At 40.8% G+C, this 27,363-nt stretch overlaps 2 protein-coding genes and 1 non-coding gene across 6 annotated transcripts in view; 2 read left to right on the forward strand and 1 right to left on the reverse strand.

The window, feature by feature from the left end:
- The window catches only part of ZC3H7A (zinc finger CCCH-type containing 7A), a 43,957-nt gene extending 34,022 nt beyond the window's left edge, over positions 1–9,935 (forward strand). The window contains exons 21-23 of one of the 2 annotated variants that reach the window (XM_036280430.1): positions 1,242–1,375; positions 3,269–3,432; positions 4,927–5,828. In XM_036280430.1, the coding sequence (XP_036136323.1) occupies positions 1,242–1,375; positions 3,269–3,432; positions 4,927–5,116 (488 nt within the window). In that variant the 3' untranslated portion in view covers positions 5,117–5,828. Of the gene's footprint in view, positions 1–1,241; positions 1,376–3,268; positions 3,433–4,926; positions 5,829–9,829 lie in introns of those variants that run through there. The other variant, XM_036280431.1, reaches the window with a different exon arrangement.
- Positions 4,487–4,591, reverse strand: LOC118642940. Its single transcript, XR_004961849.1, has one exon. It is a non-coding gene; the product is annotated as a U6 spliceosomal RNA (small nuclear RNA).
- Positions 9,936–11,373: 1,438 nt separating the features above from the next.
- TXNDC11 (thioredoxin domain containing 11) overlaps positions 11,374–27,363 on the forward strand; it is a 70,409-nt gene continuing 54,419 nt past the window's right edge. Inside the window, exons 1-4 of one of the 3 annotated variants that reach the window (XM_036280432.1) lie at positions 11,374–11,754; positions 17,997–18,213; positions 21,871–21,968; positions 26,419–26,548. In XM_036280432.1, the coding sequence (XP_036136325.1) occupies positions 11,501–11,754; positions 17,997–18,213; positions 21,871–21,968; positions 26,419–26,548 (699 nt within the window). In that variant the 5' untranslated portion in view covers positions 11,374–11,500. Of the gene's footprint in view, positions 11,755–17,996; positions 18,214–21,867; positions 21,969–24,189; positions 24,267–26,418; positions 26,549–27,363 lie in introns of those variants that run through there. The other 2 variants (XM_036280434.1, XM_036280433.1) reach the window with 2 other exon arrangements.

A 27,363-nucleotide genomic window follows, 5' to 3' on the forward strand; every position in this document is an offset into this window, starting at 1 on the left:
AACGTCAATGTGAGAGAGACACATCGACTGGTTGCCACCCACACGACCCCAACCAGGGCTAGGGACAAACTGCAACCGAGGTACGTGCCTTTAGTGGAAACCGAACCCAGGACTCTCTGGTCTGCGGGCCAACACTCTAACCACTGAACCAAACCGGCCAGGGCACAACTTTTCACTTTTGACCAGAAAATGTTTTATTACAAAGATCACTGTTCTTTAATCTTAACTAATGGAACATTATGGACGCTTAAGACCTGCAATCTCTGGATGACGAACTAGTCGGATTTAAGCATGTCACCTGCCGTGTTTCAACTGTGTCAAAATTCAGTGACTTGTGTGGATGGAACTTTTCCTCGCTGTCTTGCTTGGAGTAGGGATGCGACAGCAACTGGGGATAAATTTGGCCCCACACACTCCTCTCCCCCTGGAAACATTGGCAATATCTGGAGACATTTTTACTGTCATCACTTTTGGGAATGTGCTATTGTCATCTAGTGGGTAGAGTCCAGGAATGTTGTTAAACAACCTACAGTGCACACAGGACAGCCCCCAGCAGCAAAGAATAATCCGTCTCAGAATGTCAGCAGTGCTGAGGTTGAGAAACCTGGCCTTAGTACTTGACAGTAATGCAGAGTGCACCTGTTCTTACACAGGAAGCAGCTTGAGCTACTGTCCAGGACCTGTGTTGTAAATCGTACCCCAGCATGTTGGTCCTTTGGGACTGTGGCTTGACTGATGGACTCCCATCAGGGTCAGAATCTTGGTCCCAATAGTAGTATGTTCTCTTTCTTAGTAAGCAGTGAGGAGCTCCAGGCTCCCCCAAGCTGAGTAAGTAGCTTGTGCGGTTATGGCAATGATAACAAGTGTTTAATGTGGGCACCACGAAGCTGTGTGGAGGCTTTTTGTTTTGTTTTGTTTTTTTATCGGTACCCTTGTATTGGTTTCTGAATTTTAAACATCCCCTCCCCCAAAGTGTCTTGCAAATGCAGGGAGGAGTTCATTAATCTTGAAAACTAATGTTTGCGGTCTAACAGTCCCGAATTTGGTTCTTGCCCATGATAGTTCACTTGCTGCTTGGACGTGGACCGTCTCTTCCTGTCTAATATGATCAGTCTCCATTCAGCCTCTCGCTTTTCTTTTGAAAATGTATGCTGACTGATACAAAAAGTGTGCATGATCTTGCATTTATTTAAATAGTGTATTTAAATCTTTGCTGCTGAAAGTGATTCATTTTTCTTTAGTACAAGATATGGAGCAGTTTTATGAACTCTGGCTAAAGAGTCAAAAAAATGAAAAAAGTGATGATGTAGCCAGTCAATCCAACAAGGAAAATGGAAAACAAATTCACATGCCAACAGATTATGCTGAAGTTACTGTAAGTAATGTTGGTTATTTGACCTCTCCTTTGCTTCCAAGCCATAGAAGGAACCTTTTCCCCCCACCTTCTCCAAAACCTGCATCCATCACTCAGTCCCTGCCCTTTCTGGCATCTTCATCTCTCTCCAGTGGCCTGCTGCTGTCTTAGCTAAGTTTCTTCATTCTAAAATGCTTTCCTTGAACCTTTTTCTGACTTTGGAGCCAGAGAATTTCAAGTTTAAGTCCTGGTTCTAGCTTGGGCAGATTACTAACTATCTATGAGTGGGGTTGCCATGATGAAGTGAAGTGTAGTGAGTCTGTACACTCATTCCAGTGCTTGGCCACAGAAGGTGCTCAGGACATGTAGCTCCCCTCTCCCCCCATTTTGTCATTCCCCCCTTACTCATCTGCAGTCTGACCTCTGCCTTCAGGGTTCTCCAGGGACATTAATCACCTGTGGTCTTTTACTGCTGTGGTTTTCTTTTAAATTTTTGAGAAAACTAAAGAGGATAATATAATGAATATTTTGAGCCCACCGTCCCAAGTGAAGTGATGTTAACAGTTTGTTGTATTTGCTTCTGTAAAATAAATAAAATGTTACAGATAAAGTTGGGACCCCATTTGTCCCCCTTCCCAGAGGGCCCAGATCCGGTGTGTGTTTTTCCAGGCCATGTGTACATATCTTTGACTTATTTATTCCTAATCTATAGGTCTGCCTGCATATTTTTTAAGTTGACGTAGGCATATGAGTTATTCTGCTACTTTTTTCTTTTTGGCTCCTCTCCATATTGATTCAGTCTGATCCAGGTCACATCCATGGCCTGACCTTGCCCCGTGCCTCTGTTTGCATTATACCTTGTGAATCTGCCCTCTGCCAAGGCTCAGCTCTGATTCCCTTGCCACCTTTTCTCAAGTCCTCCTTGGGGTCCCAAAGCAGGGCCACACTCACTTCCTGGGTCAGGAGATCTACCTGGGTGTTTAATAAGATATATTCTCATCTGTATCCCAGGCATATTGAGTCAGAATCTCATGGGAAGTCTCCAGAGTCTATTCTTTTTAAAAACAAAACAAAACGTTTTTATTGATTTTTTAGAGAGAGGGAGGGAGAGAGAGATAGAAAGAAACACTGGTATGAGAGAGAGACATCGATTGGCTGCCTCCTGCACACCCTCTACTGGGGATCAAGCCTGCAACCTAGGCATGTGACCTGACCAGAATTGAATCGGGACCTCTCGGTCCATGGAACGACACACTGAACCACACCGGCCAGGCTCCAGAGTCTATTCTTATCCAGTGTTGCAATGATCCTTACACATGCTATTTGGGAAATACTACTCAGACACTTAAAGCTTGCATCTGTGGTAGCACTTACCCCCCAACATATCAGAGTGCCTTCTCTGTCGGTTTGTGCCCCAGCGCAGTGTCTTCTCAGCATGGCACAAATCCTGGCCCATAGTAGGGACTCCGTTCATGTACACTGAAAGGAGTTGCTGCTCATCCCTCTGCAGCTGGCGAGCCCTGGGCTTTCACATTCTTTCTGCTTTTCCCTGTGGTGTTACTCCTTCCCGGAATCTTTGTTTGAACCTGGCCCCTTTCCTCCTGATAGATATCCTTGTTTGCACAGTAGCTCCTATCATCTCCTTGCTGGCGACTTCCTGGACATCTGGCTGAATCTGTTGCCCCCAAGCTCTGCTTCCTGTGTATGGCACACTTCCCAGTCTTGGCATCCTTTCCTTGGTCCTGTTCATTTGAGTTTTATGTTCTTGACTGGTTCTCCCACTAGATGGGCTCCCCAAGAATAGAGTCTGGGTCCTTGGTTGGGTGGTTTGTAGTAGTCCTGGTGCCCTGACCGTGTTTGAGGGACACACAGACAACACCTGCTGATGGGACGCATGTCTTTTGTGCTTTGTAGGTGGACTTTCACTGCTGGATGTGTGGGAAGAACTGTAACAGTGAGAAGCAGTGGCAAGGCCACATCTCCTCTGAGAAGCACAAAGAGAAGGTTTTCCACACTGAAGACGACCAGTACTGCTGGCAGCACCGCTTTCCAACAGGATATTTTAGTATATGTGATAGGTATGGAGGTTTCTTAAACTTTCCACATGAAAAGTACCGGTCTCACATGACTTTGACAGTCATTATATCAGTGGACAGAGAATATCCGGATGATAAGTCTTCTAATATTGGAGGCTTAGATTTGAGCTCACAGCTTTAGTTGTTCTTTGAACATTTCTTCACTCTTCTGTGGTTACAGGAAGATTGACTAGTCTTCCAGTACCAGTTTGATATGTCTTAAGATAACTGAATAGATAAGTATGTTCCTTTGAGTTTGCCCAATTTTTTTTTTTTAAATCCTCACCCGACGATATTTTTCCATTTATCTTCAGATAGAGCAGGAGAAAGGAAGAGAGGAAGAGAGAGAGAGTGAGAGAGAAAAACATCAATGTGAGAGAGACACATCGACTGGTTGCCACCCGCAGGACCCCAGCCAGGGCCGGGGATAAACTTTAACCGAGGTACATGCCCTTGTCCAGAATCAAACCTGGGACTCTGGCTTGCGGACCAATGCTCTAACCGTTGAGCAAAACTGGCCAGGCTGCCCAGAAAGTTTTTGAGTTCTCAGCCATGCTTGTCTAACCCTTCACCACAGCCTTTCTTGTCATAGATGTTCTTGAGTTTTGAAACTGCCTTTGAATATTTCAGAAACTCGTCGGAAAATTAACTTGGGTCAAGGGAGAATGTATCTCTCCGGTGTTTACTTGGAAACATTTTCAGTGGCAAACAAGATAATTTTGAGTTGCTTCTCATTTTGTTAAAGCGCTGTTGATATTTAATTTTCAAATTTAGATCCATGTTGATACCTATAAGGCAGCTTCTGCTTAATGTCACTTCTGATTGTAGTCCCTCCCCAAACCCATTAAACAGTATTTTTCCTCCTATTTTTATTTATTTATTTATTTATTAATTTTTGTTACAGATGTTTCTCCTTTTCCCCCTCTGATTCCCCCCTCCCCCTCCCTCCTTGCCCTGTCCCCAGCTTTGTTGTCCATGTCCATTGTTCATGCATACATGCATATAAGTTCTGTGGTTTATCTCTCCCCCACCACTCCCTCTTCTGGGGATTGTCAGTAAAAATATGGAACGCTTCACGAATTTGCATGTCATCCTTGCGCAGGGGCCATGCTAATCTTCTCTATCGTTCCAATTTTAGTATATATGCTGCCGAAGCGAGCACTCCTATTTTTTTTTTTTTAATAAGTTCACTTTATTTGTTTTTTACCAGATTACAAAATCAGGTTAAGTTTATTTTAATCAATTTATCTAAAGATACATTTGTTTAAGAAAATGTTTGAATTGTAACAATAAAACAGTGTTTTTCATTAAATACATTTAAATAGGTTAAAGTACTAATTTCTCTATTGTGGATGGCAAGGCTATAAAATATCCATTTTTCTAGGCTTAAGATTTTGAACTAAAAGTTTTATGCAAATCATAAAGCTAGTGAAGTGTACCTTTTAAGGTTTTGATAAACAACTTGTGGGCACTTATAAAGCTAACTTGTCCTGACAGATACATGAATGGTACCTGCACAGAAGGGAGCAGCTGTAAATTTGCACATGGAAATGCTGAACTTCACGAATGGGAAGAAAGAAGAGACGCCCTAAAGATGAAGCTCAACAAAGCAAGAAAAGATCACTTAATTGCCCCAAATGATAATGACTTTGGAAAATATAGTTTTTTGTTTAAAGATTTAAACTAATATGCTGGCTTTTATGTATGTTACCTAATCAGAGCATTGACCAGAAAAATTGAAAGTGTTCTAAGGAACGTAGCAGAGGAGCTGCAGATTTTCTGCTTGTATTGGCATCTATCCTCCCTCCTGAGCAGCAACCCACAGTAGGTAGGAAAAGGGCTGTTTAACAGGTCTGGCCATGCTCTCACAGCACCATTGGCATCAAATGGCGAAGTGACTGCTACCTGGTTGCCCTCTGTTGAACAGACTTTTGGATGAAGTGTGTTGGGGAAGAGGATAAGGTTATGTCTAGGACAACTCCTTGAGATGGTCCTTCAGATAAGAACCATGATGTTGAGAGATTCAATACTTGTATTAGGATCAGAACACATGACGGATGAAATTCTTTACACATTTTAAGCAGAATGAATTTGTTTAATATAATAAAGTTTGCTACTTATCTGTATGTAGGTTGCTAAAAAGGATTTTCTTAACTCAGATTTTAAGCCAAATAACCATTTAACACTAGTATACGTTAAATGGGGTATTTTTCTGTATTTGAATGTTTCACTATATAAGGGAACTGAGGATAATGTGCATTGAGAATATTTTGAAAAATAATCAGCTGACTCAAATTTTATTTCTTGGTCTTTTGCTGTTTAAATGATGATTTTGAAAGATTAAACTTGTACTGTTGGTATTGTGTAGTGTATGGACCAATATTGCCCGTAATAAAGATTTTATATGTAGATGTCATTCAGTTTTTGGTGTGATTCTTTCCCCACAAATAATTGTTAAAACTGGGTACTAAAATCACAAGGCTTGCTTTTTCTTTTTAATGACACTTTTATTTAAGCAATTAGTAACAATGCAAAATAAAGGGACAAGGAAGCAACTTTCACTCTGTCCTGCTCTCTAGATTTTGGTTGATAGGAGTCTTCTTTTGTTGACTGACATGGTAACTCTTCTAGGCACTATTCTGTGTTTCGTTCAGATGAGTGATTGTCACAGCTGCAGACTGGAGTTCCACAGAGACAAGTGTCTAGCACAATACCCTTGATAGATGTGTTTGGCTTTTGAAAGACCACTGAAGGTATGGGCTGATGGAAAAACAGAAAGGGCCAACCTGTCCTCTCTCAGATACCTGCTTCTGAGGCTGGAACCCAGCAAGTTAGGGAGAAGAGTCATCGTTGGGGCTTGGGGGGCAGCTACTCATGAGGACATTGCCAGCGCAGAGTCCTAGTTGGGTGGTGGGGGGCGGTTAGGGAGAACGGCCGACAAACTTGGAAGACAGGGATCTGCTAGGCTCTGATGTACCAAACCTTCAAACTCCGGCAAAGTCAGTTCTTCACCATGATCTTGAATGAGTGGGCTTTGGGGAAAACAGAAAAGAGTCTTTGTTCTGCTTGTGAGTCCAGTCAGGGCGGGAGGGCGCAGCATAGCTGCAAGTAGTGAGATGAGAGAAGTAGAGCATTTAGCAGAATCGGGGGCTACGGAGTGACAAGCAAGTTCCCTTGATTCCTGGAAGATTGTAGGAAAGACTGGTTTCCTCTCGTGTGTGGGAAGGCAGTGGGTCCAGTTTTTATTTGGTAGGTGCATTAGGAATGTATCTCATTTGCCAAATAATCTGTTAGGAGTGACATTTTCTGTAGAATAGATTGGTAATGTTAACTGTTCTCTTAGGACTTCCTAGTCTGATGGCCTTTATTACATTATTTTTTTCTCCCAATATATTTTTGTCTTTTTCTAGGGAGAATAGTAAATGTTAAAAAGTTGTCTCTAGCCCTGGCCAGTGTGGCTCAGTGGATAGAGCACTGGCCCACACACCGAAGGGTTGCGGGTGTGATTTCCGGTCAAGGGCACGTACCTAGGTAGCAGGTTTGATCCCCAGCCCCGCTTGGGGCACGTGCAGGAGGCAACTAATTGATGTGTCTCTCTCACATCGATGTTTCTCTCTCCCTCCCTTCCGCCTACTTTCTCCCAAAAAAAACAATGGAAAAAAATATAAGGATTAATGAAAAAATTAAAAATAAAAGTAACTTTATCATATATATAAAGTTGTCCCTGGTGCTGTTTCAGTTTATAGATTAAAAAGTTGGTGTCTGCCCAACGTGGCTCAGTGGTTGAGCATCGACCCATGCACCAAGAGGTTGCTGGTTTGATTCCCAGTCAGGGCACATGCCCAGGTTGTGGGCCCGATCCCCAGTGGGGGGCATATAGGAGGCGTCCAATTGATGTTCTGTCTCATCGATGTTTCTATCCCTTCTCTCTTCCTCTCTAATATCAACAAAAATATTTTTAAGTAACAATTATTCATTAAGAGTGAATATCTGGTGAGTGCTCATATTTAAAATAAATAAATAAATAAATAATAAATTAAAAGTTAGTCGTCTTAACCTTGGGAATTCAGGCTCAAAACTTAGAGTTGAAGATCCTGTGATTGGTCAAGATGAGAATTTTGTGTTTATCACACGCCCTTGCATTTCCTGTACCTTGGCTTTCAACCTCTTGTAATTGATTCTCTGTGCTCTCAGCCATCCTTTCAGTAAATTCCATTTCTTCCTAAATGAGCCAGTAACACTCTGGTTTGCAGCTAAACCCTACCTGCCACAGCCTTGGTCTCAGCATTAGGAAGTCAATGTTAATTATTCTAGGTGAAGTCACACCCATCCTAGAAGCAAATGGGTAACTTTGGAGGAGAGAGTGGTATGAAGGTTGGGGCGGGGTTGGGGGTGGGGTGGAGTATGAGAGCAAAAGTCCAAGAGTAATAGCAGGGGAAATAGTAATCATTGGCATGTCTCCCTGGACATGTTTAGCTATCTCCGCAGTATGGATTTTTTTTTCAACATTTACGAAATTGAAATACAACTAACATAAAAACTTTACCATTTTAAATTACAATCCAGTGTTTTTCAGTATATTCCAAATGTGCTACAATTACTCAATGAATTTTTAGAATATTTTCATTCCTTAAAAAAAATCCACACTCCAATCTACCCACTAGCCCTGCTTCTCAAGCCATAGGCAACCACTGATCTGCTTTCTGTCTGTATGGATCTGCCTGTTCTGGACATTTCATATAAGTGAAATCATATATACAATGTGGCCTTTGTTTTCAAGGTTCATTCATGTAGCAGGTATGAGTACTTCATTCCTCTTAATTGCCAAATAATGCTCCATTTTACTAATATACCACATTTTGTTTATTCATTCCTCTGCTGATAGACATTTGTTTCCCTGTTTTTGGCTTTTGTGAATATGAATATTCATGTGCAAGTTTTGGCTGTAATAAGCCGCCCTAGAGAGGTGTGTGGGAGGTTGCAAGTGGGTCCTTGCTCTCAGGGAATTCTTCCTCTGCCCAGTACTCCCACTCTGTGACCAGGCACCCTGGGCAGGCAGGCTGGTGCTGGGGGTGCCTACCTCTCTCCATCACTCTAGCTGTTTGCTCTTTGATGATTATTTGCAGAGTCCTCAACGTTTGTTTCTACTTAGTTCAATAGAGTGCATCAATTGGGAAACAAAGGAGAACACTTCCCCTGGGGTGCAGGTTTCAAACACTCTTCAATGGCCCTCTTGTATTTGCTGCAAGGAATAAATGTCAATTTCTGGACAGCTATTCTAGGGTCTTGATACAAAATCTCCAAGAAACACTAGAGAATACCATCAGCTAGAATACCCAGACTGAGGGAGTGGGGGCTTCCCTCTGCATTACCTGTCAACTTGTACCTTGTTAGACACACCCATTTATTAAGTAAATGCTTGGAAGTTTAAAAAAATGGGGGGAGAGCATTGTTTCTCTCTGGTTCTAAGAAAGGATTAACATATAGGATATTTATATATAAACAGTGTTTGAAATCTGTACTAACTGCCAGGGGAATGTGTTCTTCAGTTCCCCAATTGATGCAGGTCCCTGGAACCCTGGAACTAAGTGTTGAGGGCTCTATGCTAACAGTTGTCAGTTTTTTGTTTGTTTGTTTAAATTTTTTTGTTAATCCTCACCCGAGGGTATTTTTCCCATTGATTTTTAAAGTGAGTGGAGGGTGGAGAGAGAGTGAGAGCGAAACATCAATGTTAGAGAGACACATCGATTGGTTGCTTCCTGCACATGTCCTGACTGGAGCCAGGGATCTAACCTGCAACCCAGGTATGTGCCCTCGACTGGTAATTGAACCTGAGACCCTTTGGTGCACGGGCCAACACTCTAACCACTGAGGCACACTGGCCAGGACAAAGGTTTTCTTTTATATATATGTAAAAACTCAAATCTTCTCCATTCCTACTACTCTAACTCTACCCACTTGATCAGGGTATAAAAAGTGGCTAGGGCTCTGGCTGGTTTGGCTCAGCCCTAAGAGCGTTGGCCTGCAGACTGAAGAGTTGCAGGTTCAATTCCCAGTCAAGGTTGGAAGTTCCACGTGCCTGGGTTGGAGGTTCAAACCCAGCCCTGGTTGGAGTCGTGCCAGAGGCAACCAATCAATGTGTCTCTCACATCGATGTTTCTCTCTCTCTCTGTCTCTCCCCTGCCTCCCTCTCTGTTCTACTCTATCTGAAAAAATTAATGGAAAAATATCCCTGGGTGAAGATTAACAAAAAGAAAAGAAAAAAAAAAGTGGCTACAAAAGCTCATATTCCGGTTGATGTGGACAAGTTAGGGCTAACCTAGCCTTGAAGAGCAGTAGTATAGCCTGACCCTTGGTACCCTATTGTAATTTGAAATATATTTTTTTATCTTTGTTTCAGAACAACTGCCAGAGCAGCAGCCAGATATCTAGAAAGAGATGAGGAAAGGAACCATACCTTTATTACTCCAGAGTGGTTTTCTGGCCTGTAAGATGCCACCCTACATTGCCACAAGGTATTGTGGGTCTCATGAGATAACCCACAGGCAGCAAAAGTACTTTGAACCTTATAAAGGCTGTGCAAAGAACAGGTGTCTTATGGCAGTGTAGGGTACATTGTAATAGCAACCTACTGTGAATGGGAATTGGTGACTTCTGACCATATTTATTTTCATTAATAATGTAATTCAAATCTACATAAAGAAATCAAGAGAACCAGAAATGGTAAATAAGATTAATATAAATAAAAAAACTACATATATGTATCTTTAAACAAGATTATATAAAACAATATAACACTGTGTTATTAGGTTTGTAATATAACATTAAAAAAGTAGCCCTGGCCAGTTTGGCTCAGCGGTTAGAGCGTCGGCCTGCGGTCCGGAAAGACCCGGGTTCGGTTCCCGCTAAGGGCACGTACTTCGGTTGCAGTTTGTCCCCGGCCCTGGTTGGTCGTGTGGGTGGCAGCCACTCGATGTGTCCCTTCACGTCGATGTTTCTCTCTTTCTCCCCCTTCCTCTCTCTCCCTCCCACTCTATCTGTACAAAAAATGGAAAAATATCCTCGGGTGAGGAAAAAAATAAAATAAAATAAAAAAAAAGTAATAGCACACACAAAAAAGAGAACAGAGCTATATTGGAACAGTTTCTATATCTTACTGGAATTTAGTGTAAGTCTGAAGCAGAAATTCGGAAATTCTGAAAAAATGTATATTGTGATCCCTACAGCAAACTTCCCTTATACCAAAAAAGTTTAAAATCATTAAAGGAATTAATGGTATACTAGAAAATATCCACTTAATACAAAAGATAAAAGTAAGGAACAAAAAAGATGTGAGATATAGAAAACAAGTAGCAAAATGACCGGTAGGTTGACAGGCACTTTCCATGAGTTACCTCATTTAATTTTCAAAACAACCCGTGAGAGAGTTACTGCTATTACCTCATTTTACAGGCGTGCAAACCGAGGCCAAGGGACCGATCGTTCTCGCCTCACTCCTGGGTTCTTGGACACTTCTCGCCTCTGCACGTGTTTTCCTACCATTAAGCGGGGATCATAAACGGCACCTACGTCCTTTGGGGACTGCAATGAGACTAGTGGGCACGTGTTCTGCCATCATCATGGATCTTAAAATCCTGTGGGGCAGGCGGGCCTTCCCCAGTACGGAGTCTACGTTAGTCGGTGCTGGGAGGACCGCGGAGTGGGCGTGGCCAGGCGCTTGGTTCTAGAGCCTGCGCAGGCTCCGTAGACGGAGGGTGGGGCCCGTGGGTTAAAGGCGGGACTGCAGAACGTGTGAGCGGACTGCAGTCCGCGCCGGCTCCAAGGACGAGGGGGCGTGTCCTTCCGGGGGAGGGCGGGGCTTCTGGTAGCTGTCAGCACCCGCGCAGACTCCGTGGGCGGAGGGCGGAACTCCCTGCTCGGGGGCGGGATCCGCGGCGGCTGCAGGGCTGACGTGGAGGGTCACGGTTAGCGGGCACTACGAGTTGCGGGATTGGGGAGCGACGGGCCGGGCCGGGCCCTTGGGCCCTCGGCGGCGGCGCGGCGGTATAAAGCTGGCGACGGGGAGCATGTAATGTCGGAATGCGGAGGCCGCGGCGGCAGCGGCGGCAGCAGCAGCAGCAGCAGCGACGACGCCGAGGAGGAAGGTGGCGGCGGCCCAGCGGGCTCCGGCTCCCTCAGCCCGGCCCCGGCTGGAGCGTCCTCGGCGGATCGGCTCCGTCGCGGACTGCGCGGCGCCTTCCTCATGGCGCGCCGGCGACCCGAGCTGCTTTGTGGGGCCTTGGCGCTCGGCTGCGCGCTGCTCCTCGCCCTCAAGTTTACCTGCAGGTGAGGGGCCCGCACCCCCGGGTCACCGGCGCCTTCTCGGCCCGGCTGGCGGCGCGTGGCCAGCTCAGGGCTTATGGCGACTTCCGGGGGCTGAAGTCGGACCTGACTTTGCTGGGAACGAGGGTCTTAACCTTCCCTCCTCCAGCCTGCGGCTTTGCCAGCTGCTTTCCCCTCTCCCTGGTGGGCCACCCAGCCATATGGCGAGGTTTCCGGGTGTTGCTCGGCACCCCTTCATCCCATTTAGTACCAGCGGAGGTGGGCCAGGTTCTGAGCTGCTCCGTTGGGGCTTATTGTGGTGCACCTGTCACTTCTGCCCAAGTTGTAGGATCCTCACTTACCACTTATTTTGTTGCCCTTATGCTTCGAATGTAGTCATTCACAGCCATTAGAGTCCCAGACCCCTTTGAGAGTTTATGAACCATTGATCTAACGATTATTTACCTGCACCTACTATGGGAAGCGCTCATCCAGGTGAGCGATGAAGATAAAAGTTTCTACTCTCCGCTGCAGTGGGTGGGACAGCCAGTAAACAAGTAAACTTAATATTAAAGGGTTTCTGTACGTGCTGTACGGAGAATGGAAGCAATGAGGGTGGGGCAGAAAGGCTTTCCTAAGGAAGCCACATCGGAAGCTTACACAAGGAGAAGGGGCCAGCACTGGGAGGATCTGGGGAAGAGTGTCCAAGGTAGGGGAAACAAGAAGTGCAAAAGCCTGAAGCAGGACAAGCCTGGTGTTTTCCTGGAACTACGAAAGGCCTGTAAAAGGCTGATGCATAATGAACAGGAAAAATGAAGGTTAATGTGCCTATCTTTGAAAAAGTACACAAAAGTAAATTTTACTTTAAATTTCAGGAGTTTTTTTGGCCTCCCAAATCCACAGGATATCTCCTGGGACTCCAATTTATGTCTGTGTTGCCACCGAGTTGCCTATTGGCCAAGAGGAAGATTTCAACTTAGAACATTGTTATTGAATATGTTAACTGCAGGGCTGTCCTGTTCATTGTAGGATGTTTAGCATCCCTGGTTTGTGCAGATGTGACAGTCAAAAAATGTCTCCAGACATTGCCAGGTGTCCCCCGGGGAAAAAGATTGCCTGCTTGAGAACTACAGCTTACAAGAGTGCATTTATTCTTTCAGTGCAGAATCTGAGAGCCTAGCGTGAATCATTTGGATTTAAATTTCATTTCCCAGTAAAGTCTGGATATGCTCTTTTCCTTTCAATTTACAGATAAAGGACTTGAGCTTTGGTCATGTTACAAAACTTGTTCCAAATCACATCTGCCTATTAAGTGGATAAGCTCTTAACCTTGCTCTTTATCATCTTCCTTCATCAAGAAAATTTACAAAATATTTTACAAGATAGAATAATTTCAAGGTGGCATCTGGGTTCAAATTAGCAAAAGAGTTGGGGAGCTTACTGACATTAGCTTGTCTGTCTGTAGAAATAATAACATATTAGATATGAAAGTCCTTTCAAATTTCAGGAAGATGGGAGAGTATAAATCCAGTTATTAGAGTAGACAGAACAAGATCCCTGCCTGCTTCAGCTAGGAGAGAGAACCACAGCTTGCCTGACCAGCTCCTTTCTGTGCCACTGGCAAATGTGACAGTCTTTTAATAGACTCAGATTGTTTTTTTTTTTTTTAAGTCCTATTTGATTGAATGGTGTCATGATACAGTTTTTTTGCTGTTCAACTGACTCGAACATTTCTGGCCCCCCTTTTCTATTTTATTTTTAGGATCTTTGTGTTAATGAGGACAGGCATAATGAAGAGTGTAAGTTTTTAAATTTAATTTTTGTTAATAGCTCCAGACCTGAAATAAGGGAGAACCCTCTTCAGTGTCTGTTGTTTAGCTGAATTCAAACCAGATAGCATAAAAAAGGTTGATTTGGAGTTGAAACACAACTAATAATTGTGTATTTTGGGGCATTTAATCTGTATCCTGTTTGCCTTTCTGTGCACTGAATTTCCATGACTTTCTCCTGCTTGCTTTCCTTTTGTCCTGATTTGGAGGAAAAAATTGTGTGTGTGTGTGTGTGTGTGTGTGTGTAGTTGGAAATTGCAACAGACCTTTCTTGTTTGCAACTAACTCTTGAGTTTTTTTGTACCTGAGATTTAGACTTGAAAGCTGCAGGAAATCTTTGATCTAGGTATAGTTTTTCAAAAAGTTTAGCTAATTTAAGAGTTAAATGGAAACGTGTGAATGTTTCTGGTGGAGCAGAGGCATATGTCTCTGTTCCCTGGTTAATGTTTGTTTTTTGATGGGCCACATATTTTATTTGGTGTGTTGTTTACTTTAGGGACTACTCTGAACATGGCAAAGCAGTAATACTAAGTTGATAATTATCCTTTCTTTGGCCATCACAGACTTACATTTTCCCTCAGATTATGTTATTTAGCACTTACCGTGCAACTGGAATAGTAGAAAAATAATACCTTTAGAGAGCAGAATTTTGGAGTTCTTGAAAATGTGTCACTCTTGTGCCACAGGGACTTCTTCTTATCATTCAGATCTCATCTTAAAAGGATGAGCACTCTGGCTAGTAAAACTTCCCACATGGCAGTGATCGTTTGTGTGTTTATTGTTTGTTGTTTATGTATTTGGTTGTTTGCCTGTCTTCCTCCCTGAGAAAAATAAGCCCCTTGAAAACATGCTCACTACTATCGCCCTTGGTATCTGGTACAGGGCCTACAATACAATAAGTTTTGCTCAATGAACATTTTTTGAATTATGTTGTAAGTGACTGAGATTTGCAGGTTGTGAAGATATTTTACACAGACAAAACTCACTGATTTTAGAGTTAAAATGTTAGTTTGAGTGAATAAATAGATTTGCTCCAACTTCTAACACCTTTATGATGTTAACAACCTTTGGTTAAAATAGTTAAGTGATATATTTAAAACTGTCTTCTTAATTCAGGAAGCTAATATCTTCTAGATGTAGAGGAGAATGTGGTACTCTTTCCCTCATACTAAATGACCCAACAGTCCAGGTCTTGGGTGTTTATATATGTTTTCTCTTTTGCTTCTAAATATCTGGCTATCTGCTGCAAATCTCAGAGTTGTCAGCACCTTCCTTCATGTTACTCCTTCCTACTACAGTCCTCCCTTGGTTTCTGCAGGGGATTGATTCCATGACCCCCTTCGGATTCCAAAATCTTTGGATGCTCAAGTTCCTTATATAAAGTAGTACAGTATTTGCATATAGCCTACCCATATCCTCCCATATACTTTAAGTCATCTCTAGATTACTTATAATACCTAATACATGTAAATGCTATGTAAATAGTTGTTATACTGTATTGTTTAGGGACTACAGACGAGAAAAAGTCTACATGTTCAGTATAGATGCAACCATGGTAGGCCTGACTATGTAGTACACATCAGTAACAGTGTAACATTTTTCGAATGATTTTTTTTTTTTATCCTCACCAGAGGACATGTTTCCATTTTTATTCAGATAAAGAGGGAAGGAGGGAAGGAAGGGGGGAGAGAAAGCGAGAGCAAGAGCGAGAGAGAGAGCGAGAGAGAGAGAGAGAGAAAGAGAGAGAGAGAAAGAGAAACATCAACGTGAAAGGGACACATTGAGTGGCTGCCTCCTGCACAATCCCAACCAGGGTGGGAGATGAATCACAACAGAGGTAAGTGTCTTTGACTGGAATTGAACCCAAGACTCACTGGTCCGTGGGCCACGCTCTAACCGCTGAGTCAAACCAGCCAGGGCTTGAGTGATTTTTTTAAAGAATATTTTTTATCCAAGTTTAGTTTAATCCATGGATGTGGAACCGGGAGATACAGAGGACAACTTGTATTTGGCTATTTTCTGAAAACCCAGATGATCAAGTTAATTTGAACACATATAAAGTTAAAACACAATTAGGTGCCCCTTAGAATCATCCCTAGTAAAGCAGTGGGCCTTCTGACACTTTGATTCTTTCAGACTGTTCTTAATAATATATGTCTATATGGATTTATGTTTAATTTCCTTTCACATATGTTCAGGTGAGGTAAATGGTAGGTTTGTTCATTTCACAGGTTATTGAACGTCAGAGTAACAGGAGCTGCTAAACGATGATCTAACAGTGTAAAAGATAGTGTCCTTGTCTTTCTGGAGTTAATGATCTGTCTCGTAGAGTAGATAAATAATAAAAAGGTAATATAAGTAATAGTGTGGTGAGAGCTATGAAGGCAACCAATAGGGAGCTGAGAAAAAATGTCCTCAGTACCTTTTTGCAGTTACTCTCTACCCCACTCCCCACTGTAGACAACCACTGATGTGATTTATCTCATTATAGGTTAGCTTTGCCTGTTTTGGGTTTCATATTATACAGGGTTGTGCAAAAGTAAGTTTACAGTTGTTTATATGGAAAGTAATACAATAATACATAATATAAGTCCGGCCAGTGTGGCTCAGTGGTTGAGCGTCGACCCATGCACCAAGAGGTCGCCTGTTCGATTCCTGGTCAGGGTACATGCCCAGGTTGTGGGCCCAATCTCCAGTGGGGACATGCAGGAGGCGGCCAATTGACGTTCTTGCTCATCGATGTTTCTAACTCTCTTTCCCTCTCACTTCCTCTCTCTATAAAATCAATAAAAGAAAAAAAAAATTTTTAATAATAATATAAGAATAATTTCTGTTTAGCAGCCTCACAACTTAAAACTACTTTTGCCCCACCTTGTATGTATTCTTTAGTGTCTGACTTCTTTCATTCAGTTTCATTATTTTGAGACTCATCCAGTTTTATGTATCAGTTCCTTTTTATTGCCAAATAACATTTAATTGTAAGAATATACCCTAGTTTATTTATCCTCTAGCTTTCTTATGCTTAGTATTTAGATGGTCTGTTTTTTCCCCCATCCTTATACTGTCATCCTCTCTATGTCTTGATATTTAAAATGTGTTTCTTTTAGATGGCATATGATTGAGTCTTGCTTCATTATCCAGTCTGGCAATCTTTTCCTCTTAATTGGATGGTTTGGTTCTTTTATATTTAATGTAATTGTTGATATGGTTGGGTTTAAGTCTACCTTCTGACTCTTTCTTTTCCACTTGTACCTTCTGGTTTTTGTCCCTTTCTTGGTCCTTTTCTGCCTTCTTTTGGGTTAATTTAATATATTTTTAGGGTTCCATTTTTATTTCCTCTACTGGTTTTTTAGCTAAACTTCTATAATGGTTTTATGCTTTTTTAGTGCAGTTATGTGGATGACTCACGGTATTTTTAGGCCCCTTTAACTTGGTGGGATGCAGCCTCAGCGAAGACCTTTTTGTCTTAATGGGGAAAGTTGTGGCAGCTCTGTGACTTCTGACCACTTGTTCATTCTTTTTTTTTTTTTTGTCCTGACATCTCCCTTCTGGGAATCTCAAGTACTCAGGAAGACTGTTTTCTAGTTAAATGGGCTGTTGCTTTGTTACTCATCTTTATTAACCTTTGGATTATGATACGTATCTGGAGAAAGCTATATTATTATTTAATTATTACTTTTTCCTGAATGCCCTGGATAAGTACAGGCCAACTCCAGCTAATATACTTTAAGTTTTCTTAAAGTTGAGTTGATTGTAAGCATTCCCTATAGAAATCTAATTAGCAGTAGTCACATGTGCTCCCTCTCCTTAATGCTGAGCAAGTACTGGTGACTCTGATGCCCTGGAGATCAGTAGCTGCTGTGGAGAACAAGACTGCAGAGAGATGAGGGTGAATCTTGAGTGTGGAGGCAAGAATATGGATTTAAAAAAAAATTGTTTTTTTCTTGATTGCTTTTAGAAAGAGAGGAAGGGAGAAGGAGAGATAGAAACATCGATGAGAGAAAACATTGATTGGCCGCCTCTTGCATGCCCCCCCCACTGGAGATCAAACCCACAACCTGGGCATGTGCCCTGACCCGGAATCGAACTGGCAACCTCGGTGCATGGGTCGATGCTCAACCACTGAACCACACCGGCTGGGCAAGAATATGGATTATTCCAAGACATTCTTCTCTGCTTTCCACTGCCCTCCCACTCCACACATGGGGAAACAATATTATAGAATAATTTTCAGCATATTCCATTCTCATATTCCAGTCTTTCATTCTCTCGGCCACATATTGCCTTAGCATAGAATATTACTTCTTTACATCAGGACAGTGTTTTGAGGACTCCATTTTCTTAAAAAGAAGACTTAAAATTCATTCTCCTTCCATATGAAGCTGTTGTTAGAAGAAAATAAACTCAGCCATCTTGTTTGTGTTTGCTCTTTTTCAGTCGAGCCAAAGATGTGATAATACCAGCAAAGCCACCTGTCAGCTTTTTCTCCCCAAGGTCTCCGGTTCTTGACCTCTTCCAGGGTCAGCTGGACTACGCAGAGCACGTTCGCCAGGACTCAGAGGTGGTGCTGCTGTTCTTCTATGCCCCATGGTGTGGACAGTCCATGGCTGCCAGAGCAGAAATTGAGCAAGCAGCGAGTCAGCTTTCAGACCAGGTAATACTGACATTTGGCCTAAGAATCAAATGACTATTAGTCCTGTTGCAGAGCAGGTTGTCCCCATAGAGACATCTTACCCAGCTGGCTGATTTTGCCAAGATGAAGGCCAGGAGCACTTTGTATATTCTAAAGCCTTCCAAAAAGAAACAGAGGATTTCTGATTGTGATGATCCTAGTTGGTTAGCATCAGAAGTAGGAACAGATTCTGTATCTCATGAGTAGTAGTACTCATTCCAGGATGCTATGCTGTTTGGTTTTTGTGCTGAAGTAGGTGGGGGACTGAAAGTCCTAGTTGAATATCTGTTTGATATTTGCTAGTTAGGTATTTTATTTAGGAGAAATTTATGCATCGACTATAATGTAGCTGGCTAACATTTTAAATACCCATACTTGGATCAGAATTATATTTAACAAATACTTAATGAATGAATGCAACATTTGTGCTAGATAAGAGGGATATATAGGTAAATGAGTTATCTGTGTGGCAGTGGTTTTCAAGCCAGTGGATCCTAATTGCTCTTTATAAAACAAGTATTTTATATTTATTCCTTTTTATGCCTTGAAAAGGAATTTATAGATGAGAAAACCTCCCTACATATCTAATTTCAAAATAGTTAATCTAATGTACCTAATTATAATTTAAAAGTGGAAGGGAGCAAAGTAATGTATAATTAAGTTATATGTGTTTCAGTTTGTAAATGCTTGGACAAAATAGGTCCTTGTACCTTTATGTAGAGCTACCGAGATGGAAGAGTTATAAATGTAGATTGATAAATGTATAATGTGTTGGACTCAGAAATCACGGGGGCGTTGCTCTCAGTGATTTGATATTTCTGAACAATGAACAGCTCTTGGTAAAGTTCTGAATCAAACAAAGTACTTTCTGCTCTCAATTGACACAGAAGTTGCCTTCCTGAGAAATTCAGTGAATACAAAAACCATGCTTTGGATTCACATATAAAATGGAATTAGGTTCTGGGCTCAAATAATAACAAACAGGTTTTCCCCAACGTTGGTGTTGGACAGGGCATTTAAAGTGCTCTGGGATGACTTCCCTGTGCAGAGCAGTTTTGAGCATTGCAGGGTATCTATGACAGCCCCTGCCTACCACTCACCACATGCCCTGTAGTATGTGCCCCACCTCTCACCCGCCACCCTCTTTCCCCAGTCTTTGCAAGATGCAAAAACATCTAAGAAACTGTTGCTGGGACCTCCTGATCTGAGGTTACTTAAGCAGGTAGCTGAGTTCCAGAAGTTTATTTGGAACTCTCAGTTGGTTTTTCTTAGAAACAATGTTATAAGTGGTGATTAGCTTTCTACTCAGCCTAGTAAAGTGTTTTTAACCATTATATATCTCTGTATGTGGTACCAAGTACTATTTAAATGTAACTCTTCATTCCCTGTAACATTGATACTTTGTGTGTGTGGGTGGGGGGGGGTATAGTTTTGTGTTCCAACTGTGGGCCCATGAATTTGATCTATTCCCGTCTTTACTTTACACACACAACTTTTAAATGGCAAAGAGTAACCAAACTGGCAGATACTTCCGGGAGCAAACAGGAACTCTAATGGAGCACTGGGAGGCAAGCAGTATGTTAGTATAAAGGAACTTACCACTTTGCAAGTCATTCCCCAAATTTTCTGAATTTAGAGAATATGTGGAGAACAAATGGAGAATGTAATATATTAGGGTGTCAGTCACTTATTATCTTACTGTCAACTTAAGTAGTATGCCCTTCAGAGTGATTACATAGGAATGGTATTTGGGAGTGCCTGTCCTGTGCTGTTCCTTACAACAGCTCTGGAAGCTGATGCTGGTGTTCTGTTCTGAGGCAGGACCTCAGGCTTAGAGGACACAGCAGTTTGTTAAAGATCACAGGTCAAATGTTTGAGGTCATAGTGCCATAAACAACTGACCAGCACTGCTTCCCCCCGCAAAAAAAAACTTTCCCAGCTCCTTTCCCAGTTCTCAGTAGGGAAAAGAAGCAGGTTTATTGTCAGAAACAGGCAAAAATCGCCCTGGCCAGTTTGGCTCAGCGGTTAGAGCGTTGGCCTGCGGTCCGGAGAGGCCCGGGTTCGGTTCCCGCTAGGGGCGCGTACTTCGGTTGCAGTTTATCCCCGGCCCTGGTTGGTCGTGCGGGTGGCAGCCACTCGATGTGTCCCTTCACGTCGATGTTTCTCTCTTTCTCTCCCTTCCTCTCTCTCCCTCCCACTCTATCTGTACAAAAAATGGAAAAATATCCTCGGATGAGGATAAAAAAAAAAAAAAAAAAGAAACAGGCAAAAATCTTTTGAGCCACATTGCTTAGTAAAATGAGCAACAATAGATTGTGCCTTTTAAAACATTTTTTTATAATGTTTTTATTTTATTTTTTTTTAAGAGGGAGAGAGAGATATTAACATCAGTTGGCTGCCTCCTGCATGTCCTCTACTGGGGATCAAGCCTCAAACTTGGGCATGTGCCCTGACTGGGAATCAAACCGGGACCTCTCAGTCCTTGGGACTATGCTCACTCCACTGAGCCACACTGGCCGGTGCTGTGCCTTATTTTTTTAGTAAAGAAGAAATGAAATGTTGGCCTTACGTAAATATATTTTTGCTTTTCTTTCTCATAAATAGACTCTAAAAGGAGCAGTAAAGTATTTGAACAACATTGCTATCTAGTAAGTATAGGCATCTAAAAGTGACTTTTTGTAGTCTTCATATTTTTTCAATATTGATTTATAAAAATTTTTAAACATATAGCAGAGGTGAAGGAATTTTCTGTATACCTGCCACTAAATTCTACTGTTAACATTTTATTATATATTTATTCATCTTATTATCCCTCTAATCAGTGTTTCTCAACTAGTGGCAGTTTTGCCCCCCAGGGACCTTTGGCAATGTCTAGAGAGGGTTTTTTGGTACTTGAGAGGGGAACAATAGTGGCATCTAATGGGTAAAAGATGTGGATTATTGATAAACACCAATACCATAGGATAGTCCCTCACAACAAAGACAAACATAACAACAATGAAAAAATCTCACAACAGTTCATGCCCAAAATGTCAATACTGCCAAAACTGAGAAACTTTTTTCCATTCTATTAATCCATCTTATTTTTGGTACATTTCAAAGTAAATTTCAGACATAGGGACACTTCTTAAATCATCATCCACCTATAAATATGTACTTGATCAATATTTTTGCTCTTTAATACATTTTATAAAATAGTTTTAATCATCTATTATCTTTATTAGTTTTTAATATAGTAATTAAAATGGTCCTTTGAAATTTGTTATATTTTATTTATAGGTAGCATTTTTTTCACTCTCAGATACCCAGTTTGACTATCAAAAGACATTTGTTCTGCTAAGTTTTCATGTTAATTATGCTTAGAAAAAGTTCTTTGGTGCTCATTCACTTTAGAATTCAAAGGAAATCATTTTCCTCTTGGGCCAGACTCCAAAATACTATGTCCTAGCTATCGATAAGAGTCTTTCTTTTTTATTGTAGCAGTAAATGATGACCTTCTTTGAACTTTTGAAACTATTTTTTTTTTTACACTTTCTGTTTCAGAGAGGAATAGTTCCATATCTATAATTTTATCTTTTAAGTTTGAGTAGTTTTTCAGTTGTTATTCATAGTCATTTGAAACCTTTTTTGGCTCTGCAGGTGTTGTTTGTGGCAATTAACTGTTGGTGGAACCAGGGGAAATGCAGAAAACAGAAGCATTTCTTTTATTTTCCTGTGATATATCTGTATCATCGGAGGTAAGAAATTTTAAATAGCATTTCTGATTCCAAGTAAGTTTATCAATTTTGAAGTGATTTTGTTTTTTGTCTGTTTAAAAGTATTAGATTGAGAAAACATAAACAAAAATAAATAAATGAAAGGATCTGGATAATTTTATCAGCCATACATAATCACTGTGTGTTTTGATTTATATTCTCCTGTCAGTGTGTATATCCACCCCCTTCTTTATTTAAAAAAAAAAACAAAAACAAAAAAATTATTATGTAGTAATACTCTTTTTTTTTTTTTTTTAACCCTTACTCGAGGATATTTTCCCATTTTTTGTTCAGAGAGAGAGGGGAATAGAAGGAGAGAGAGAGAAACATCGATGTGAAAGGGACACATCGAGTGGTTGCCTCCCGTACGGCCCTGACCCAACCAGGACTGGGGACAAACTGCAACCGAGGTACGTGCCCTTAGCAGAAACTAAACCCGGGTCTCTCTGCACCACAGGCCAACGCTCTAACTGCTGAGCCAAACCAGCCAGGGCAGTAATGCTCTTTCTTAAACTGCTTTTCTTACTTTTGTGAACATCTTTTCATGTCATTACATATTTTACAGCATTTTTAAATTTTTTATTTTTATTTGTATTATTATTATTTTCTTAATCCTCACCCAAGGATATTTTTCTATTAATTTTTAGATAAAGTGGAAGGGAGGGAAGGAGGGGGAGAGAAACATCGATGTGAGAGAGACACATTGATTGTTTGCCTCCGGCAAGATCCCACACAACCCCTACCAGAGCCAGGGATTAAACCTGCATCCCAGGTATGTGCCCTTGACTAGAAGTCAAACCCACGACCCTTCGGTCCTCAGGCTGACACTAAATGCTGAGCAAACTGGCCAGGGCTCTATAGCCTTGTTTATAATAGTACCGGTTACTCCATTGTGTGACTGTACATTTCAGATATTTTAAAAGTGTTTTGCCCTGGTCGGTTTGGTTCAGCGGTTAGAGCGTCGGCCTGCGGTCCAGAGAGACCCGGATTCGGTTCCCACTAAGGGCGTATACCTTGGCTGCGGTTTGTCCCTGGCCCTGTTTGGTGGTGCGGGTGGCAGCCACTCTGTGTCCCTTTCGATGTTTCTCTCTCTCTTTCTCTCTTCCTCTCTCTCCCTCCCACTCTATCTGAACAAAAAATGGAAAAATGTCCTCGGGTGAGGATAAAAAAAAAAAAGTGTTTTATGTTATAAAAATACATAAAAGTCTTTATCCTGTTACTTGCCAGGATAACATAGGATAGCATAATCAGGAGGGAATCCCATCTTTTCAGCTGGGGAGAAAATTACTACAAGTCCATAATTCTGTATCCATGATTCTGAAATCCAAAAAGCCTGAAAACCTGAAAGATTTTTCATAAATCTTGTCCCCAAATACATTCATTTGGCCTGAAGTAATAAGAGGCTGCCTATAGTCTTTATCCCACTTAAGGTGCCATTTTATTCTTTTGCTGAAGAAATATTGGTGCTTGACTTTGCTATATGAGTGTTAAATAATGTCTAAAATTTGACTTAAAGGATTTTGGAGACTTGAGATGGGATTCTGGACTTTGTTCAATGTAGTTAGCTTGAAGTTTGTTAATGAAGATAAAATGGGTAAAGAAGATGTGATTAGTAGAGCTTTACTTTTTAGATTTTATTTTTTCCCTCCTGCTAAACTTCTTGTACCTTAGTCAATGGGGCTTTATAACCAATATCAACAAATTATCATTTGTCGATTATCTGTCACATTCCATCATACTTCCATGTCTCTAACATAAAATGTTGTGTAGCACATTCTGTTGCTTCCTGGGGCTAGTAAGTATTTGGACATAAACATACTTTCCTACCTCATCTTCACCCTCAGATTTCCATTAGATATATGAATACTTTCTCAGAGTTGTGTTTTTTTTTTTAAGGTAAGTATAAAGTGCTATACTTGAAGGTTCTAAAACTCTGTGCTCTATTAATGAGATAATGAACTTGCCTTATGAAGTTTCCTGAATTTCTTTTCTTAGAAATAGGAGATATTTGAAAATAGGAAATAGGACACAGATGCCTAGTGGGGAGTATAGGACTTGCAACTATATGCAACGAAGCTAGCTTCCCAGAGGTGGACTTAACTTGATTTGACATTAATATCAGAAGAATTCCCTTGAATGGAGTACAAACTCATTTTGGTTCATGTGGGTGTGCAATGTTGTCTTACACTGTTTGCTTTCTTAGTTTTAGAGAAAGATTGAAAAGACATGAAAGGAACTTTAAAAAAATCTAGTCCACCCCTCTCATTTGAGGAATTTGAGGTTGGTACTCACCTTGAAGTGCTTGCTTTTCATCTTTACCTGTTAAAATTTTACTTGTTTAAGTCAGTCCAGGCCTATTAATACTCATTTCAACATGTGCCATTCCCAGTGTATCAAAAACAGCAGAAAGGGCTAAGGCACAGAAATATCCTAAAGGTAGCCTTTTCATATTCTTTTATTTTTATTCTCACCCAAGGACATTTTTGCATTTATCTTCAGGGAGAGACGGAGGAAGAGAGAGGGAGAAACATTGATGTGAGAGAGACACATGGACTGGTTGCCACCTACATGACCCCAACTGGGGCTGGGGACAAACTGCAACTGAGGTACATGCCCTTAGCGGGAACTGAACCCGGGTCTCTCTGGTCCGCAGACTGACGCTTTAACTGCTGAGCCAAACCGGCCAGAGCAGCCTCTCCATATTCTATTTAAGAATCTTCTAGCCCTCTGTTTACATATAACACACATGAATGAATGTGTTCCTTCAGCTAAACTCTTTTTTTTTCCAGCTAAACTGTCTTGTAAGCATTTGGTAGTCTTGAGATTCTTTTGGTTAATGTGCTTGCAAATGTGACCCTTGAATCTCATCACTGAACTGACTACTATTGTTGTGTGGTTGTTTCTGTTGTTTGTATAATGACTTAGTTAGTTGTAGCTGCTTAAAGAAAGTAATAGGCATTTCTGTCTTGTGAAAGTAAATTTCACCTTTTTTTTTTTTAGTATATGTGCTGCTGAAGTGAGGACAGATTCCCCATTTTTTGGCTTGTTACAAAGACAGTTTATAAAAGGCTCTCAAACAGGGAGTTTATAACCAACATTTGGTTAGTTTCTCAAAACAGTTGCATAAATTTCAGCAGCCCTAGGTCAGCTTTTCCTGTGGTGATGGCTTTAGTGTGTTGCTAAAACATGTTCCTTTTCCTGTATTCTGGGATCTTCTGATTATAAGTCACTGGGACCCTGTAACATGCCATGAAACTCAGTAGAGCCTATTTGCTTGAGTAGATGAGGTTTCCAGATTGCTTGGTTCCTTTTTGCTGAATATAAGAAGTTATCGAATTATTTTTTATTTTTTCCTTTAAAAATTGTTGATGGTTGATGGGGTTGTTGATGGTGGTGATTTTAAAACAAACTGTTAAAATTAATTAACAAATTAGTTGTAGTAAGTCTTGAAATACAGAATTGTTAACTCTGTCTCCCAGTTGTGCATGTAGAATGCTATTTTTACTTTTCATGCTAATATTTCTTTATATCATATTCTGCAGTGCACACTGAAGAATTGTGGTTATTTTATCACGTGTGTGTGTAATTTCTGTAACCAAATATTATAGTATTGCGATCATGCATTTTATTAATTCTTTACTGTGCTCTGTCTATTCTTGCTATTAACACTAAGCTTAATGTCAGTTTCTGTTTAGAAAGAAGAATGTTTATGGAATTGCTGAATTTCACTGTATTCCCTACCCACTCTACGTACCATCCAGTTATATTTGAACAATGTCTGATGGTATTGTACAAAATTGAACAAAGCCATGTGAGGATTCTGATTAGCTGATTAAGAGGATAACTGAATGTTAGTAATATGGCTTAGCAATATTAAATCAAACTCCTATGCATCCCCCAATACAACTAGAATGGAAAATAAGGAAAATCATTTATACAAGTCCCTGACTTGTACCTTCACATAATTTTTTGTTTGTACAATAAAGCTTCAAGTAGGTTTAAGGTTCATTTAGTGATCCTTTGTGTAAGTGCCTATGGGACTATTTAATAACTACTTTTTAGTAGGCCAAGGGCCAACTGCTCAAAGGAAAGCCTGCCCCTCTACATTGAATTGTGTAGTTCAGATCCTGGAATCCTTTAGCATTTGGTCAGTTTCCAAGGTTGCTTTTCTGTTTTGTTTTTTAAGGAAATATTTTGGGAATTAATTCATTTTTTAGAGATTGCTTGTAATGGCTGCTTGTACCTTTTCTCACATAAATGCTTCTTAATTGGTCCTCTGGTTGCCTCCTGAAACAAAGAAGGCAGCTTACCTGTGAACTAGTCAGGATCCTAAAGCAGGACATTTTCATTTTGTGTTGTTGATGATTTCAGTTATACATTACAGGTTTAATGCATGGTGTATTCTTTTTATTTTTTACTTTTTTGGTACTAGTTTTGGACCAATCGAATACAAAGGCCCCATCAGTGCTGTTTACATTGAGAAGTTTGTCCGTCGGGTGATGAAACCACTTCTGTACATCCCATCTCAATCAGAATTACTAGATTTTCTCTCAAACTACGAGGTACCTGTCTTTCATATTTCCTTTCATTCCCAAGGCTTCACCAGGTTGTATTGGAATGTTTGTATTAGAAAAGTTGTTTATACCTCCTGATTTGCAGCAATTAAAAGATCACATTATATATAGGTAAGCCCTAATTAAATGCTTTTTGAGATACTTGATTATAGAGATGTTTGGCCAAGTGAGTTTTGAGAAAATAGAATGCTTGCAAAACCTTGTTTATTTTTTATTTGGGAATTTTCAACAAACTTTCAGTTTGTCTCACAATTAACTTAAAGTATGTAAGAATTAACTATATTTATATGCAGCTGTAAATTTCTAAAAATTTTATTTTGTCTCTTTATGGCATCTTACTGGTGAGGTATCTGGTTTTACTTGTTAATTATAATGTAGCCTTTAAAAGCAAAACAAAGCTGAAAATATGTTCCTTTATATTTTATTATGTGCATAACTATTTTAAGGTCTTAACTGCTTTTCCATTGCCAGCTTCGACCCCTAATAAATTATTTTTATAGGATGTTCAATGCTTGTGCAGGACAGCTTATTATTGAGAGACCAGTATAAAGCTTAAAATAATCTCAATAAAATGTAAAAATAGTTCCACAAAAAACTTACTGGAGCAAGTGTTAAGTCATACTAAGGCACAAGTGAAAGTGCTGAATCCACCAGGGAACTAGCAACAATTAAAAATGATGCTTAACCCTGGCCGGTTTGGCTCAGCAGTTAGAGCATCAGCCGGAGGACCAATGAGTTGCGGGTTTTATTCTGGTCAAAGGCACATACCTTGTTACTGTTCAATCCCAGCCCTGGTTGGGGTC

Source organism: Molossus molossus, unplaced genomic scaffold, assembly GCF_014108415.1.
Source record: "Molossus molossus isolate mMolMol1 unplaced genomic scaffold, mMolMol1.p scaffold_m16_p_3, whole genome shotgun sequence".
NCBI lineage: Eukaryota > Metazoa > Chordata > Mammalia > Chiroptera > Molossidae > Molossus > Molossus molossus.